The sequence below is a fragment of the Sciurus vulgaris genome (genome assembly GCF_902686455.1).
Source record: "Sciurus vulgaris genome assembly, chromosome: 5".
NCBI classification, from domain to species: domain Eukaryota; kingdom Metazoa; phylum Chordata; class Mammalia; order Rodentia; family Sciuridae; genus Sciurus; species Sciurus vulgaris.
This window is the reverse complement of record NC_136465.1, coordinates 18,916,506-18,934,988: the sequence shown is the minus strand read 5'-3', so window position 1 is coordinate 18,934,988 and position 18,483 is coordinate 18,916,506. Positions and strand designations below refer to the sequence as shown.

Sequence of the window (18,483 nt, the reverse complement as noted above, 5' to 3'; positions counted from 1 at the left end):
TCAAGTAACTGTATATATTAGATGCTTGGTGTTTTTTGGCTTTTTATATCAAAGTTACTTAAATTAAGGGGTCTCCTAGAACATGCTACCAAGTTAAGAGCCATCATACAAAATTCAATTTTATTCTTCCATAAAGACTTTTAGAAACCTAGTTATATAAGTACATGAGTCTTCCAGGTGATAAACAATAATTTATTCACACTGCTTTAATTTTGAACCACCAATATTTTGGTGACAGCACATATCTATATTCTGGTAGATCTTGATAAAAATTCTGTGCTTTTTCATGTTTGACAAAAATTTTAGAAACTGCATTGTTCTCTGGACATTCCCATTATAACTAGAGATCTAGGAATTGTTGATTTTTATTCATTCTATAGAGTCTTGGTTGAAAACTCATTAATTTTTAAAAATCTGCTTAAGGTCAAAGTTTTAATGCCTATTAAACTTTTGATATTGAAGCAGATATGCTGGCCCTTGTTTTATGATATTTTATTCCTCAAGTATATTTCTATTATGAGATATTCAAATATCTTTAATAAATAGTCATTGATTATTATTCATTTTGTAAACCTATGTACATATCTTATATCTCAGTGATTTTTCACTAAAGTTATATTTTTGCATCTGTGTGAATGAAATCATGGAAGTACTTTATAAACTGAAAGAAGCTCAAAGATATTAAAAATAATACCTTTGCTGGGAAGAGTCAATTAAGATAGATTCACTGCAGCTTATAATTGTATATGAAATCCAGAAAATCATATACTATGACCAAAATCAATCCAGTGTTGCTTTGTACTTGTGTCTTTATAATTTGGCCACATTTTACAAACAGGTGTGGCTTTTTATTCTTTGTTATAAATTTCACGAAAAAAATTTTAAAATTACTATTCATTAAATAGTGTATAAATTATAACATACACTTGCTTTTATTCTCAGAAATTACTAATAATATCTATCTGAAACAAACACACAGACTTATCAATTAGTTCTATTTAATGTATTAAACATCTGTGATATTCCAGGCAGATATTGCATTAGATTAAAAAAAAGTTTCTTTCCTAAGAGAAATATTTTGTCAACTAATGGTGGCAGAATATTATATATATACTTACCTCTAAGTTGATTTTCATTAGTAGTAAGTTTCCAGAATTTTTATCTGAAAAAAATTGCTGGCAATAATAAAGTTAGGTTTGGGGGCTAGAGAATTTCTACAAATCTTGTGTTTGCAGAGCAAGCACTGTGTTTTTACTGACATTATGCCTTTATTTGAAATGGTGTTTATATATGTGGAAGAAAATTTGGGAGCTCATGAAAATTGAATAACTAAGAAAACCTTCATTTTGAAACCACTTCTTGCAATTAATTCTACTTACTGAGAACATGTCATAAACCCTCCTGATCCCTCGATATGTTATATTTCTAATCATTAAAAATTTTCAATGAAAGAATAACATGAGAAACTGAAAAGTAGTCACTGACACAAGGTCAGCTAACTTGTGAATTTCGCACTGATTTAGAATTTGAACCATGTGTATTTTACTGGAAATTTATTCTTATACTTATTTATTATTATTACTATGCCCGTTATATACTTACTATCTGATGTTTCACTTGATTGCTATAAAAATCATCTCTTCCCACTGGTTTGTGGTATATGCATATTTCTTCATAGTTGTCCAGGTGTGGCCAGGGTCTACCGAGGCCACTGGCATTGAGTATCACCCAGACAGGATGAGGCAGACACCCTGTTCCACACTCTCTTTACCCTCTTAGAGTCAGAGAGTCACACCTCTCCTACTACCCACAGGTGAGATCTGAAAAGTTAGCTTTGATTTTATGGAGAAATCATTCATAATATATTTCTGAAACTAATTTCACCTAATTTTTAAATTTTTTCAAATAAAAAAATGCATTCAGACATTTAAAAAACTGCAATCTGTTCTATCAGACTGTGTCTAGTAAAGATGTACAGGCTATAGATAGTTAAGGTTAAAATTTCATGTAAAATATAATATTAATTATTTTATGTTTGTTTAACCGCTTGTGTTCCACACTAAATATGTCATCCATGTTTTCCTATAACAAAATTGAGATAAGTGTATGATTATCAGCATTCTACAGGTGCACAGACTGAAGTCAGAGTCTGTGAATAACTTGCCCAAGATCACACCAAAAGTGATGTGGTTGGGATTCAAACCCAGGCATTCTGGAAAAGGTGCTACTTATTGATCATAAAACTATATTAAATAACAACTGATTTTATTTTCTTTTCCTCCTTAAAGGAAGAGAGTAGGTGGGTTAAAAAATTAAATTTGGTATGTATATGGACCGCTAAAAGGTCACTTATTTTCCTGCCCTCTGTCAATTGTCTAATAATTAGTCTCATAATAGTGAAAATGAATTGTAAAACTCCTGCCTAAAGTGTGAGCTAAATTTTGTTTGTTTTATAAAGCAGCTTAAGAAGGGAATACACTGTCACCATGGAGCGAGAAAATAAAAGGAGAGAGATTACGTCAAAATTGTTTTTACAGTGGGATTAATAATTTAGAAGCAATCCAGCTGTGTTTTTCTTTTTCATGTATGCATGAAATTTGCATTCATGCAGACTACATTTGATTGATTTTCATGCGGTCTCTCCACAAGGTTCTGTGACATACTGCACCACTGAGACACAGCTGCGGCTATGGCTCAGTGGTGCAGTACTGGGAGAGTATAGGCAAGGCCCTGCATTTGATCCCCAGCACCCCAAAAAAAGCAAAACAAGTAAACAATAACAAAGAAAAAGATTTTTAGCTCCGGATTTCCTGTGGGCCAATGTTATCATAAAATAGCAAGGGCTTGTCAAAAACAAACCATAAGAAATGGCAGTGAATGTGAGACCTGAAATGTGGTGTGTTCTGATCCACGCTGTTCACATAGGAAAATCTCAAGTGTAACCACAGGTGCTTCATCAAGCTGGGAAGTTCAGACCCTGGGATAAAATTCTCCTTATTTCTTTATCTATTGTTGATAATGGGAGGGATGGAAAAGAGAGGAATAATGGAGCAAGGGGCAAGAACAGAGGTTAGGTGCAAAAATGGAACGAAAGGACTCTGTAGCTGCCCCAGGCACAGGAGACTCTTCCCACAGAAGGCACAATTACCAAGATGCGCCTGTGGGTCAGAATTTCCTTAAAGGCATATTTGGTTTGAATAACAAATTTTAGTATTTAAAAATTTTATGCTTTCAGGTAAAGGAGATGTTGTCTAGTTTGCCACTGACAAAAACTTTCTATTTTTCCATCCCAAAGCCATGTGCGTGTGCACGTGCACCATTAAAGCTTTAGAATCTTTTCATCCTTTATCAGAGTTTGGTACACAGCTGAGTTTTCCCTCACAATATTAAGAAATATATGGTAGGTAATGAAACAGTGGTCCGCTTTATGTGTTGAATACAGCCCTTGTGGCTCTGCCATGCAAGTTATTTTTTAAATAGATGTGTTTCTTTCTTTTCTTCTCTCCCTTCTCCTCCCTCATCTCTCCCGCTCCCTAATCTCAGGGGAAACAGGAACACCTTTCTTCCCCATCCTAGGCAGAGTCCTCTGGCCACCCACCATAGGAAAGAAAGAATTCAGACTTTGGAGATGGTACCTGAAGATCTCAGAAATGACCACCTCCCAAATTAACAAGTGAATTACAACTCCAACAGAGGACAAGTGGAATGTAGCCCTTGAGTCACCTCTTTAAAAACCTCCTGCTGACCACAGCCTTTGGGACCTGTGTCCCCTGTTTCTCCGTTGCTAGCAAAGCAATAAAACTTCTTTTTTTCTTTTTCTTCTAAACCTTGTCCTCATTATTGGATTGGCATCAGGGACAAGGACAGAGCTTTGGGCAACAGTAAGTTGCTAGCATGAAAGATGGAAAAAACCCTAATGAAAACCCCCACCCTGGAGCAAAATTTAAATGGTTGGTGTCTAACATGTGGATGGTTTTACAAAGAAGTCCCCAATATTAAATTAAACCTGCTTAGGAAAACAACATAACTCTTACACAAATTGATTTGAAAACTACTTGATAGGTTTTCCAAGTAGTGGCAGACTTGGCTGATAAAATATAACCATATCTTCAGAGTAAACTTCTAAGATATTAACTTGACAAATAAAAAAAGCAAAAATTAATGTTATTACTACTAATAAAGCTACACAAAAATACTAAAGATGGTTTGGACTTCATCAGGATCTAGAAAGAAACTGATGACACTTCCAAATTGAATAATTTGATGAGAGTTAATAGTCAATTTACAGTAGGTATGAGCAAAATATAGAGAAAATACAAGGGAAAGTTCAATCCCCCATGCAGTACCTAACTGCAGCCTATGCTCTTGAACAGGCAAAGAGGAGGAGCATTTTCCAGGACCCAGAGACAGAGAGAGGCTTTAGTGCAGAGAAATGTTGAGAAATCCAATTGAGGGACCCAGCAGGTAGTGACACCTCAAGGAGCTTACTCTAATCTCACCATCTTCCATTCTCCTGGTCTCCTACTGAGTTCTGCATGGGTAGAATGAAACTAGAAGCCAGGAGCTAAGGAGTCAGTGTTGACATCCACATAGATGCGCCTCCTGGGACCCATCCAGGTGTCCCTGGTGACCACAGAGCAGTAAGGAAGGAGTGGGACATGGATCTGAAGGGTCAAGCAGACTTGTGAAAATAACATGTGAAATTCAAGAGAATGTATGTCTTTACTACAGAAACTCCAGGGTTCCCAGACAAAAAGTAAAGAAGTAAAAGCTCTGTTCCAATTAATTAAAAAGGAATGGGATATATTTTTTGAAAAAGAAAACATACACGAAAAGAAAAGTACTGTGAGATTTTTCTTTGGGTGATCTTAAGAAGACTACTATGAGAGAATATACAAGACCAACAGAGAACTTTATGCATGGATTAATAAGAAAAGAAACAACTTTTGTAAATAATGTGTTTTTAGAATACCAGAGGTGTGACAAACTTCCTGTTTTTATGCGAACATAGTCATATAAAACAGAATTGTGTGTACAAACTGAGAAACAAGATGTGTCCCATTTGTTTACAATATAAATGAATTTTATAAAAACAGAATTGTGAAAAAAACAAAACTACTTATAAATCATTCTGTATAAATGTTCAATAAGAAATTGTTCACTTTAAAAATAAGATACTTTTACCACAACTACTTATGAGCTCCATCTCTTTCCAATATAACTTATCTTTTGTCATACTTTGTCTAGTGTCAAATTGCATTGATATAATCATCGGTATTTTGGGGATCCACCTAAGAAAGTTTGAGTTGGAGACATCTTTAGTTTGAGTTTAGTGGAATGTATTTATGTGCTTTGTGAATAGTCTTTGCCATTCCATTATTAAAAATAGCTCACAGGAATACTCTAATAACTCCCTAGTGTTTCAAAGAACCAAGTCTTAGAACATCAAAGTGAAAGTCCAGAGTTGATATCACAATTTGTGTCTTATGGAGCTTGGTAGCAGAAGTATGTGGTGAATGGAAGAGGAAAAGGGTTTATAATGTTTGAAGCCAGAACCTAGTCTTTGGAAAATTCTGCCAATTATCAGACAGTACAAAACAATAGTTTCAGTTTTCATTGATGCCCCATTTAATAGGAAAATCTCTTCTGTTAGGAATATATTTGATATTATAGCAGTATAATTACACATTTACTGTAGTTCTTTTCTTTTTTTTGGTGGGAATTGAATGAAATAGATTTTATTGGAATTGCTATGTTTGTAAAGCACGTACCTATAATATAGAGTAAGCAAAGAAAATGTCTGTGTGTGAAGCCACACACACACAATAGATCACCATGTGATTTTTCAAAGTATATAACCCAGAAGAGAATAAAAATAAGTAGATGTGACATTGTTCACAGTTGTTCTCAAAGCTTGATCTGAGGATCACTGGAGGATCATTGAGATCCTTTGGATGGGTCAGCAAGGTAAAACTATTTTTGTAATAATATCAAAATTTTATTTTCCTTTTTCATCCTTTTGTCAAAAATGAAAATTCCCTTTACCTACATATGTGATGTTGTGACAAATAAAAAGCAAATGCAAAAACTTTAAAAAAAGAAATTATTCACTTTATGTATGTGTATACAGTAACCCAGATTTAAGAAAAAGCAGTAATCACCTTTACACACAAGCAATTGAAGTGAAATCACTACTTTCTGCATATTAGCAACCACGGTCCCTGCTTTCTGTCCCTTCATGACTATCAGGATGTGTGAATTAAGCCCTCCGTACTTGCTTCCTAGTGCCCTGACAATTCAGCCAGTGATAACTTTATTCTTTTTTTTTTTTTTTTCAATCCAAATAAGGCTCACTTTGAAACAATTTCAGTACTGGAATATGCAAACTTAAAAAAAAAAAAAAAAACTTTTGCTTTCATGCTAAGAAATATAGTTACTCACTGGTCCAGAATGGCATGATTTATCAGTGGATAAGTTTTCTTTTAGCAATGGGCAGAACAAGGACATGTCTTTGCATGATTGTTAAAGAGAGGATGTCACAATCTCCATCAGAAATTCAGTTAGGTAATCATGAAGGTGTTCATATAACCATTTTGCAAATTCAGCAAGCCAGGACCAGAGAAGGCATATGATGCATATAGTTACATGGTTCGCTATAAGAACCACAGTTATATCTAATTTTTTTCCCACCCATCAGGCTTCACTAAATAGCTCAGTGCCCTTACATTCCATGTAGAGGACTGTCTTGGAAAATATAAACATTAAAAGTTTCTTGCAGTTCTTTTGGACTACATGTGCACACAACACACACACGCACACGCGCGCGCACACACACACACACCTTTATGCTATATAATGTTTATGAAAAGTAAGACTTGCCATTTTTGTTTCTTTATTTTTTAAATTTATATTTTATAAGAAGACTACCAAAATAAATAAAATCATATACACAAAGATGTTTAAAAAAGGCAATAGACTGTGTGTGTTAATAGCCAATAGTGAATGAGCATATTTCTGTTCAAACCTATTTCTCCATGAAGCTATAAACACATGGAAGGGTTCTTCTTATTTGTTTGTAAAGAGATGAAATCACCCTCAATCTGTTTTTCTATAGCTCCCTTTTGACTTTAATAATATAGGATGAATATTGCCTTTGGCAAGAGAATGATGTCGAGTCATGCCTGCATTATAAATTTCTGTAAAAACATCACACCCGTATGTAACTTCACACACACAGAGACCCAACAGGCTCTCTTGCTTTTTAAGGAACTGTCCCCTTTACCTCTTCCTTCCTGTCTCTGCCCCTCTGTTGGACCCTTTAAGGGCTCTCCACCATCACACTCTTCAGAAACTCACGTTGACATAAGTTTTTTGTGTGTATGCTCCCATGACGATTTGCACACTCATATAGGAAAATCTATGTCTACACACAAATATGTGTGTGCATGTGTGTGTGTGTGTGTGTGTGTGTGTGTTTAGAGAGGTTTTGTCCTATGTTTTACTAAGAATCACATTATACCTCATAATTTTAAATCTCAATATTTTACTCTTCACACTCAATATTACCTTATAGAAATTTCTTTGTGTCAAATGGCAGGAATTCAATTCATTCTTTTTTTTCCAAAACTGCATAATATTCCAAGGTGTGATTTTACTATAAAATTTTAACTATTTTTCTATGAATGTGCATTGCTTATTAATCAGGAGAGAGGAACAACAACCTTAACACAGAGAATTTAACGTAGAGATTTATTGCCTGGCTCTAAAAAAAAAAAAAAAAAATCATTAACAAGGTAAGAGAAAGGAATCAAAAGGACACAAAAATATTACCAAATTAGGAACCATAGAAGCAACCCGGCTCCTAGGTCTGGGAGTACAAAGGAGAGAAACTGGAACTACTAGAAGCTTGGAGAAGTGTCCCATGGAACTGAAACTCGAGTTGACTGGAGTCAGTGTCTGTACAAAGTGTAATGTCCCTGTTTCGGAGGGCGTGGGAAAAACTGCACACTGTATTTGGTTGCTGCTACAGGAGGGGTCTGCAGCTATCAGGGTGAAGTATGTCTAGGAATTCTAGGACAATATTCAGGAACACAGTAAGCAGATAAGAAGCCAACCGGAAGCACAAAGAATGGAGTGAATGCTGTTTTCCGTCTCTAGCCTTCCAGTTTTCCTGTCCTGCACCCTATTAGCAAAACTTGGTGGGGAGCCAGATAGCAAAACATAATGCTGTTTACAGACGCTCAGCGCAGAGCAGAATCTAAAAGGGTGGGTTTAAACTTAGACCAGCCCAGAGCAGAATCTAAAAAGGTGGGTTTAAACTTAGGCATACTAAATCAACAACTGGCACATCTCCATGGCCAGGATCTTTTTCTGTCCAAAATTGACCCCAGTGGCCTGATTCACATATTCTTAGGCACAAGTGCTTTTATGTCTCTGGCATTCCTGCCTCAAGAGTGAGCTCAATGCATAAAACATTATTCTTCTTTTTTTTTTTTTTTGCATTTATTTATTTATTTATTTTTATTGTAAACAAATGGGATACATGTTGTTTTCCTGTTTGTACATGGAGTCAAGGCATACCATTTGTGTAATCATAAATTTACATAGGGTAATGTTGTTTGATTCATTCTGTTATTTTTTCCCTTTCCCCCACCCCTCCCACCCCTCTTTTCCCTCTATACAGTCCTTCCTTCCTCCATTCTTGCCCCCCTCCCTAATCCTAACTCTAACCCTAACACTAACCCCTCCCTCCCCCCATTATGTGTCGTCATCATCCACTTATTAGCGATATCATTTGTCCTTTGGTTTTTTGAGATTGGCTTATCTCACTTAGCATGATATTCTCCAATTTCATCCATTTGCCTGCAAATGCCATGATTTTATCATTCTTTATGGCTGAATAATATTCCATTGTATATATATACCACAGTTTCTTTATCCATTCATCAATTGAAGGACATCTAGATTGGTTCCACAATCAGGTTATTGTGAATTGAGCAGCTATGAACATTGATGTGGCTGTATCTCTGTAGTATGCTGATTTTAAGTCCTTTGGGTATAGGCCAAGGAGTGGGATAGCTGGGTCAAATGGTGGGTCCATTCCAAGTTTTCTAAGGAATCTCCGCACTGCTTTCCAGAGTGGCTGCAAATTAGTGCATTGCCCACCAGCAATGTATGAGTGTACCTTTCTCCCCACATCCTCACCAACACCTGTTGTTGCTTGTATTCTTGATAATCACCATTCTAATTGGGGTGAGATGGAATCTTAGGGTGGTTTTGATTTGCATTTCTCTTATTACTAGAGATGTTGAACATTCTTCCATATGTTTGTTGATTGCTTGTAGATCTTCTTCTGTGAAGTGTCAATTCATTTCCTTAGCCCATTTGTAGATTGGTTTATTTGTATTCTTGGTGTAGAGTTTTTCAAGTTCTTTATAGATTCTGGAAATTAGTGCTCTATCTGAAGTATGATTGGCAAAGATTTTCTCCCACTCTGTAGGCTCTCTCTTCGCATAGCTGATAGTTTCCTTTGCTGAGAGAAAGCTATTTAGTTTGATTCTATCCCAGTTATTGATTCTTGCTTTTATTTCTTGTGCTATGGGAGTCCTGTTGAGGAAGTCTGGTCCTAAGCTGACATGTTGAAGGTCTGCACCTACTTTTTCTTCTATAATCTGCAGGGACTCTGGTGTGATTCCGAGGTCCTTAATCCATTTTGAGTTTAGTTTCGTGCATGGTGAGAGATACAGGTTTAGTTTCATTCTGTTGCATATGGATTTCCAATTCTCCCAGCAGCATTTGTTGAAGAGGCTATCTTTTCTCCATTGCATATTTTTGGCCCCTTTGTCTAGTGTGAGAAAATTGTATTTATTTGGGTTTGTGTCCGTGTCCTCTTTTCTGTACCATTGATCTACCTTTCTATTTTGGTACCAATACCATGCTGTTTTTGTTACTATTTCTTTGTAGTAGAGTTGAAGATCTGGTATTATGATACCCCCTGCTTCACTCTTCCTGCTAAGGATTGCTTTAGCTATTCTGGGTCTCTTATTCTTCCAGATGAATTTCATAATTGCTTGCTCTATTTCTGTAAGGTACGTCATTGGGATTTTAATTGGGATTGCATTGAATCTGTATAGCACTTTAGGTAGTATGGCCATTTTGACAATATTAATTCTGCCTATCCAAGAACATGGGAGATCTTTCCATCTTCTAAGGTTTTCAATAATTTCTTTCTTTAGTGTTCTGTAGTTCTCATTGTAAAGGTCTTTCACCTCTTTTGTGAGATTGATTCCCAAGTATTTTATTTTTTTCGAGGCTATTGTGAATGGGGTAGTTTTCCTAATTATTCTTTCCAAAGATTCATCACTTATGTATAAAAATGCATTAGATTTATGTGCATTGATCTTATATCCCACTACTTTACTGAATTCACTTATGAGTTCTAAAAGTTTTCTGGTGGAATTTCCTGGTTCCTCTAAGTATATAATCATATCATCAGCAAATAGGGATAGTTTGAGTTCTTCTTTTCCTATTTGTATCCCTTTAATTTCTTTAGTTTGTCTAATTGCTCTGGCTAGAGTTTCAAGGATGATATTGAATAGAAGTGGTGAAAGAGGGCATCCCTGCCTTGTTCCAGTTTTTAGGGGGAATGCTTTCAGTTTTTCACCATTTAGAATGATATTAGCCATGGGCTTAGCATAAATGGCCTTTACAATGTTAAGGAATGTTCCCACTATCCCTATTTTTTCTAGTGTTTTGAGTATGAAGGGGTGCTGTATTTTATCAAATGCTTTTTCTGCATCTATCGAAATAATCATGTGATTCTTGACTTTATGTCTATTGATATGGTGAATTACGTTTATTGATTTCCTGATGTTGAACCAACCTTGCATCCCTGGGATGAACCCCACTTGATCATGGTGCATTATCTTTTTAATATGTTTTTGTATGCGATTTGCTAAATTTTTGTTGAGAATTTTTGTGTCGATGTTCATTAAGGATATTGGTCTGAAATTTTCTTTCCTCGATGTGTCTCTGTCTGGTTTAGGTATCAATGTGATATTGGCTTCATAGAACGAGTTTGGGAGGGTTCCCTCCTCTTCTATTTTATGGAATACTTTGAGAAGTATTGGAATGAGCTCTTCTTTAAAGGTTTTGTAGAACTCGGCTGAGAACCCATCTGGTCCTGGACTTTTCTTTGTTGGTAGGCTTTTGACGAATTCTTCTATTTCATTACTTGGAATTGGTCTATTTAAATTGTGTATGTCCTCCTCGTTCAGTTTAGGCAATTCATATGTCTCTAGAAACCTGTTGATGTCTTCGAGATTTTCTATTTTGTTGGAGTATAGATTTTCAAAATAGCTTCTAATTATGTTTTGTATTTCACTCTTGTCTGTTGTGATATTTCCTTGTTCATTCCGAATTTTAGTGATTTGGTTAACATTAGATATTTCCAGATATTTTTTCAAAATATGAGGTGCTCACTCAGATTCCAGCATGAGAAAGATAAAGCAACATCAATGTTACCTTTCCTTCCACGTCCCTAACTGCTTGTGACTTTAAACACCTTGTCATATGAGCTGACTATCCTTACTCCTTTATTCAGTGGATTTCTGTTCTTATCTTTTGTTTAATTTTTTTTCTTTTGCATTTCTTTCTGTTGCTTTTTTTCTGAGTAGGCAAAACTTTTTTGTATATTCTAGAAATTGAACTCCATCAGTCTTTTTGTTACATTGTTTTCTAACTCAACTGTTTGTTTAGTCACTTAATTTTGCATATTTTTTTCAGATAGAATACAATCAAATATACCAGTGATGTGTAGCTTCCAGGTCCTGCCTAATTATGTAGATCTCCCCAACTCCAAGACTATATTTACAATTTAAACTTGTTTCAAAGGTTTTCATTGTTACCATAGAAGGTTTGTTCCGTCTGGTGTCTCTGGTTGTACCTGACATGTGATAGGGTCTGACTTTTCTTGTACCTGAATGAGCATTTGTCCAGCAGCGCTAATTATTCAACTGTCTTTTAATACTGATGGGAAATGCCAATGTTGTTGTGTATGACATTCTTTAATCTATTTCTGGACTCCTTACTTTGGATTACACTGACATTTTGCTTAATTTCTTATGCCAATACTAAATGGATTTAATCACAATAACCTCATAGATTTGATCCCTACCATAAGAATATATCCTCATTTTTTTTTTTTTTTTTTTTTTTTTTACTATTTTCTTGGTTATTCTTTTCTTTCTCTCACACAAGCTTCTTTAAGATCATTCTATCCATCTCCTGCCTTCTATTCCCAAAATGAGATAAATTCCACTGGAGAATCAATCACAATTATGTCCTATCTTTATGTCAATTTTATGGTAATTAAATTTTATGAAATTATCTTCCCATCAAAGAATGCTGCTGTCCTTTGTTTAAATCATGATTTATACTCTTCAGTAAAATTTTATATTTTGTCTTTTTAAATAAGATTTTATGCCTTCCTTGCTAAATTGATTCCTAAGTATTTTATAGTTTTAATTTTATTATTACATTTCTGGGTATTTAATGCTAAGAGAAAGTTATTGGTTTCACAGAATTACCATTCAGATAGATAAAATTATTGAATTAAATAAGTATAATGGCTTCAAAGAAATACTAGTTTCTTTCTCATTGATGACAGTTTAGGGTGTATGTTCCAAATTGGTAAAAGACTCTTTATCACATGACCTTGCAATGACCCAGGAGAATTCAGCTCCACCACCACCTGGCACTTGGATTTCTTGTTCACTGGTAGTTTCCATTCCAGCGTAGAGCAAAAGAAAGAGAGCACGGGAGAAATTCAAGTGAGATTTTTGCAACGGGGAGGGAACTGACAATTGTTAGCTCTGTTCGCGTCTCTTTGGAGTGACTTTGTTCTCATGCAACCCATAAGAGAAAGAATACTGGGAGATACTGTGTCACTGGGAAGACATATCCAGAAATAGGGGAGAATGCATTTCAGGAAACCCAGTTGGCTCTGCCATGGCTCAGTTATCTGGTATCTAACCCCCATACTGAAGTCTCATTAACGGTACAGTTTAACTAGAGACACTTGAGATTTCTATAATACCATGCCATCAATTAGAAAAAATTGGGGATTTTTTTTTTGCTTCTTTTTTCATATTTTTCTTACCAAATATTCCATTTTAACATTATTATGTCTGCAAGAAACTCAAAGTTGAATAATAATAGCAATAGCAAATACCCCTAATATAACTACTTTTATGTATACAGCTCTAGTATTTTACCATTTAGAGTAATATTTTGTATTTGTTTTTAGAATATTGTCTTTATCACTTTAAGGGGTTTCCTTCATTTCTTGTTTTACTTAGGATTTATGTTAGAATAAGGTTTGTCAATTATCTTTTCAGCATTTACCTATAAACTATATTTGTCTCTTTCAACATATTAATCTGATGAATAATGCTAACAGATTTTCTGATAAGGAAATACTTGGAATAAATTTTATTTATTCTTTTCTGTGGGAATTATGATGAAATGCTACTGGCATATCAAAGATATATAGTGCTCTTTAGCTATAGGTTAATATTTTTAAAAGATTTTTTGCATCTTTAGTCCAAAATTAAACCAGAGAACAATTCTCTTTTCTCTTTAAATGTTTGAAGAATCATTTACACAGGATTAATGAATTAGGGAAATTTATGTTTCTATGGAGAGAACAGCATTAATAATATTGGAATTATGTGCCCTTAAAAGTAAGAAAAAGATCAGTCATGACATTGTCATGCCCTTATCTTGTATAGGTGCATATAGACTTTCATTTCCTTTTTCATCTTTTCTTGGTTTATTTTCTCTTCAAGTTTTCTTCTTGTTCTTGAACAAATTCTAGCAACTCTTATTTTGATAGCATAGTATTTATTTCCCCTAGATTTTCAAATTTGTTACAATAGTGTTACAGGTAACAGACATTTATAATTTTCTAATCTTTAATGGGTCTATGATTATATTTCTCTTTTTTGCTTATTATATTACATATTTTTGCTATTTCCTTTAATAAGTCTTATGGGAAGTTCATCTATTTTGCCATTATTTTCAAAGTACTTCCTTTAAGAAGATCCTTTTTTACTTCTCATTTCAATTCATTTCGTTTTAGCTTTCATATTTTATTTTCATTACATTATTTTATTTTATTTATGTTCTCTAATAATGAAATCATTTATAGTTATAAATTTTAATCTGGATATAACATTTGCTATTTTCCACAGGTTTTTAAATTTATTATTTATTTATTTGGTACTGGGATTGAACCCAAGGTCACTTAACCACTGAGTCACATCCCCAGCCCTTTTTTTTTTTTTTAAATTTAGAGACAGGGTCTCCTTGAGTCGTTTGGGGCCTGCTAAGTTGCTGAAGCTGGCTTTGAACTTGCTATACTTTCACCTCAGTCTCCTGAGCTTCTGGAATTACAGGCATGCAACACAGCGCCCAGCTTCCATAGGTTTTAGTATGATTTTTTTTAGAGTTTCTGACTATATTCCAGAGAGTTTTCATTCCTTTATACCAAACATATAAAAGTCTAATTAATTTTCAATTGATTGATTTGTCACCTCTCAAAATTGTAATTCTAATTTTATTGGCTTGAAAAATTTTGTTAAAGAATTTTTGAAGGAAAATCTTTTTAAATGTTTCATGGACAGGCTTTTCATTTGATAAACATGAGATTTTTATATCTGTTAATCAAATTTTATTACATTATCCAATTTCATTGTGTCATTATTTTTTTGTTTATAAGTCACAATTTTTAAATAGTTTCTTCTATTCCAAGTAAGATCCCCCCAGCAAAAAGTTGCACTTAAAATTCTTCAGATGACTCTCCAAATTATCATAATTTTTTCTCCTTTCAAATACTCAGTTTTTAGCCTGGCAGCAGGGAGGAGAACTCTACAAAATAGCATCATATCAGTGATTTAATGAGGATATCTCAAATTGATCTCTTCATGCAGGAAAATTTAGCACCTCCTTCAATTTACATAAAAAAGTCAAGTTTTCTTATTGCCCTCTTTGGAATAAACAGCATAATATACAAAGAATTCATGTGTAGATATGTACATGACCAACCTTATTGCACATTCTTTAACAGACCATACCTCTTTACAGGAACTACGTACGTCATTTAGAGGATAACATTAAAAATACATTAAAATTAAATTTGATATTGATTTTCTCATTTGCTAATCTTTCTTCCTTGCTGATAATGAAAATTCAACTATGTTTACTAAGATCAAATTTGAAAGCAGTAACGATAATCATAAAATAAAGCAAATAATATATCAAAAAAAGTTAGAAACTTCTTGAAGATATAAAAATACCCTTGTGAAATTATGAGCCTCTCTGTTTGCTTGCACTAATATGCTAAAAATCCAACATTACTTTAAAAAGACTTATGAAATTGAATTTCTCTTTGTGCTGTGACTGACACACTAAGATCCAACATTACTGCTTCATGATTCCTCACTTTTCACGCAGACCTGACAGAATCTCTTTTTGGTTATCTACCTCCAAGGTCACTATACTTTGGGTAGCAGTAAGATTTGTTAGATTCTGAGACAGCTGATATTTAATCTAAGGTAAAGTATTTAAACTGATCATAATAAGGTCTGACAACCATATTGACTAATCTACAAAAAGGAATATGTCATTGCAACAGTAATGAAACAAGCCACCCACTTAATTAGCAGCAAATTGGACAGATCGCCTTGGAAGTTTTCCAAGACAGAAAGCACTACTGATGCTTTGCTTCAAAAGCAAGGCTGATCAACTTCCTTAATATCCTTGGGTAGAGAAAATTTTGAACTTTCATTCTGAAATTTTATATGCCCAGAATTGAATCACAGTAGAGGCAGAATAGCAAGACAAAGAATTTAAGATGTTTACATAAAAATTATGACTCTAAGTTTGGGGATGTGGCTCAGTGATAAGAGCAGTTGCATAGTATGCTTGAAGTCCTGGGTTCAATCCCCATTACCACAAAAAATAAAAATAAAAGAAAGTAAAGCAAAGAAAATTGTGACTCTAGTAACCAGTAGTGATGCCGATGAAGAGAATAGATCTTACCTGCTTATTATAATCCTATGATGAATTCATTGACAACTGCAAAGTGTTGTTTATTTTGAGATAAAACAAGGAGGGTCAGATAGTCCTTGTTTTATCTCAAAATAGGACAAAGTCCTGTTTGATTTGAAAAATTAAGTAATCTAAAGTCGAAACAAGTTTCCTATTTTTCTCCTTGGTTCTTGCATCAGGACTTCCAATACCTGTTCCCTAATCACATCCTCAAATCCCATGTACATATAGAAACTACAGCAACCACTTCACACCTACCATATCATGTGGTTTATTTACCTCTGTTCTACACGATAATGTGCCAAAATTCTGAATTTCACTGCAAAGGAAAAATGGTTTGATTTTTTTTTTTTTAAACTCATCTCTAGCAGAGGAGTTTTGAAGTCAGTGGAAAAGTGCCTCTCTCCATCCCAGCGGAAGCTAATCAGGGAAGGTCTGTGGGTATTGTACATACTCATCTTCAGCAGGATTATGGGGCTGTTATGTGGTGTAGCTAATGGTATCATGACTCATCCCAGTCTGTAATAACATGCTCCACGGTGACATCAGTGGTTGTATGAGATGGATGTTTCTTATAAAGAAAAAGTATGGTTCAGCTAGAATATCTGCAAGCCTGTGCCTGACTCAGTCACAGTCCGCGGTAAGTGGAGCTGCTATTTGCTCGGTAACCCATCTGCCATCTCCCATCAGCACCCTGTTTCTGAAACAGTCTCAAGTAGTCATCATGGTTGTTGTGACACTTAGTTCTCAAAAATGACCTCTGTCAAGACACACTGCTGTTGTCCACTCAGGTCCACTTTGAGGTTGAGCCTAGAAGTTAAAAAAAAGAATATCTTACTGTGACAAAAATATTTCCGTGATAATATGGATTCACATCTTTCACAAATTTTAGGTATCCTGGACTGATTTTTCCAACAATTTCTCTATAGGAAAAGTATACTGTGACCTCGATCTACATGTAAAATGCATACTACCCATAAACTGATTTTCCAGTTGATTATCCACTCACGGATAATTGGCAGAGTAGAAAGCATAAACAGGCTGGACCAGTTGGAAGTCCTCAGGGCTGGTCTGCCTTACACTAGATCTATGATTGCCAGAAATGGAATGTCCCTGTGACATTACTTCAAATGTGAGGGCGCAAGTCCTTAAGGTCTTTTTCCATTTTAAAATTGCATGACTTTTAAAAATATTCTATCTGAAATCATTCTTCATACTACTTTTCCTCTAAACTGGAAATTCTTTAAGAGAACTGGGTATGAATTTTTTAAACATTTTTTCGGTTTTAAATTTTAAAACTTAAAATTTAAAAAACATTTTAAATTTAAAAAAGCACAGATTTTAAATTTTTAAAGCATGTGAACTAATAAAAAATACCAATAAAATCCACTTTTGAAGAACACAAGCTAGATGTCTGTCCCATGTATCTGACATTGAGAATTTACTGGCAACGAGAGTCAGAATTTACTTAGAATTTCCTGGTTGCAAAAGCAAACAGGGAAATAGAGGACTATGTTATCGTTGTCTTATTTTATTTTTAAAGAAATTACACAGATTTTTCTGGAGAAATAGTTGTTTCCTGAAGATAAGTACTCATAGTTTGATAAATGTTTAGATGTTAACTGAAATATTTTCAAAACTGCACTGCTCTATATTAGAGAGACAGTTTGATAAAAGTCATTCTGTGTAAGCAATTAATATTTCCCTCAGTCAGTTGGAACATTATTGAGAACAGTCACATGTCTGTCCCAAGCTGTGCTTTTTCTTCTCAGTGATAGAGTATTGCCACAGTCCTTTTTAATCAATGTTTCTAATTTTCTTTTTCAGAATGACAAATCCCCAGGACGATCTGCCAGTCGATCAAGTAACATTTCAAAAGTAAGTGAAATAAGTTCATGTTCTTGTTTATTGATGTCTCCATTGCATGAATTTTATAAATATTTATAATATTTAACCTATATAGTTATCCATGAGAAATACGTAAAATGTGACTTAACTGTTTCAAGCTTTCATTGTGATAAAAATTATGATTTAATGCAACAAAATTAGGTAAGCTACTTTTTTTGCCCTCTTCAATGCTGAATACAAAAGATAGTTTGCTACCATCAGAGCTGTACTTCAAAATGTATTCCTTTTTTTCTCTTTTCAAACACCACAGAGTCACTGCACACCCGAGTTAAAACTGTATCAATAATATGGTACAATTTCCAATAATTTAATTTTTCAGGAATTTGGGCTCAATTCTGCTGTAATTTAATCATTTTTATCACCAGGGTAAGTTTTAAAAATCAAATGATAATAATAATAGCATGAATTTGGTCATATTTAGGTTTTAGAGTCAATGGGTAGAAAAAATAAAATAATTCTTAAAAT

General features: G+C 34.3%; 1 protein-coding gene across 4 annotated transcripts in view; it reads left to right on the top strand.

The window, feature by feature from the left end:
* Positions 1-18,483, top strand: part of MARCHF1 (membrane associated ring-CH-type finger 1) — a 504,553-nt gene that overhangs the window by 334,664 nt on the left and 151,406 nt on the right. For all 4 annotated transcript variants that reach the window (XM_079143381.1, XM_079143378.1, XM_079143379.1 and 1 more), the window contains exon 3: positions 17,938-17,988. In XM_079143381.1, the coding sequence (XP_078999507.1) occupies positions 17,938-17,988 (51 nt within the window). The remainder of the gene's footprint in view (positions 1-17,937; positions 17,989-18,483) is intronic.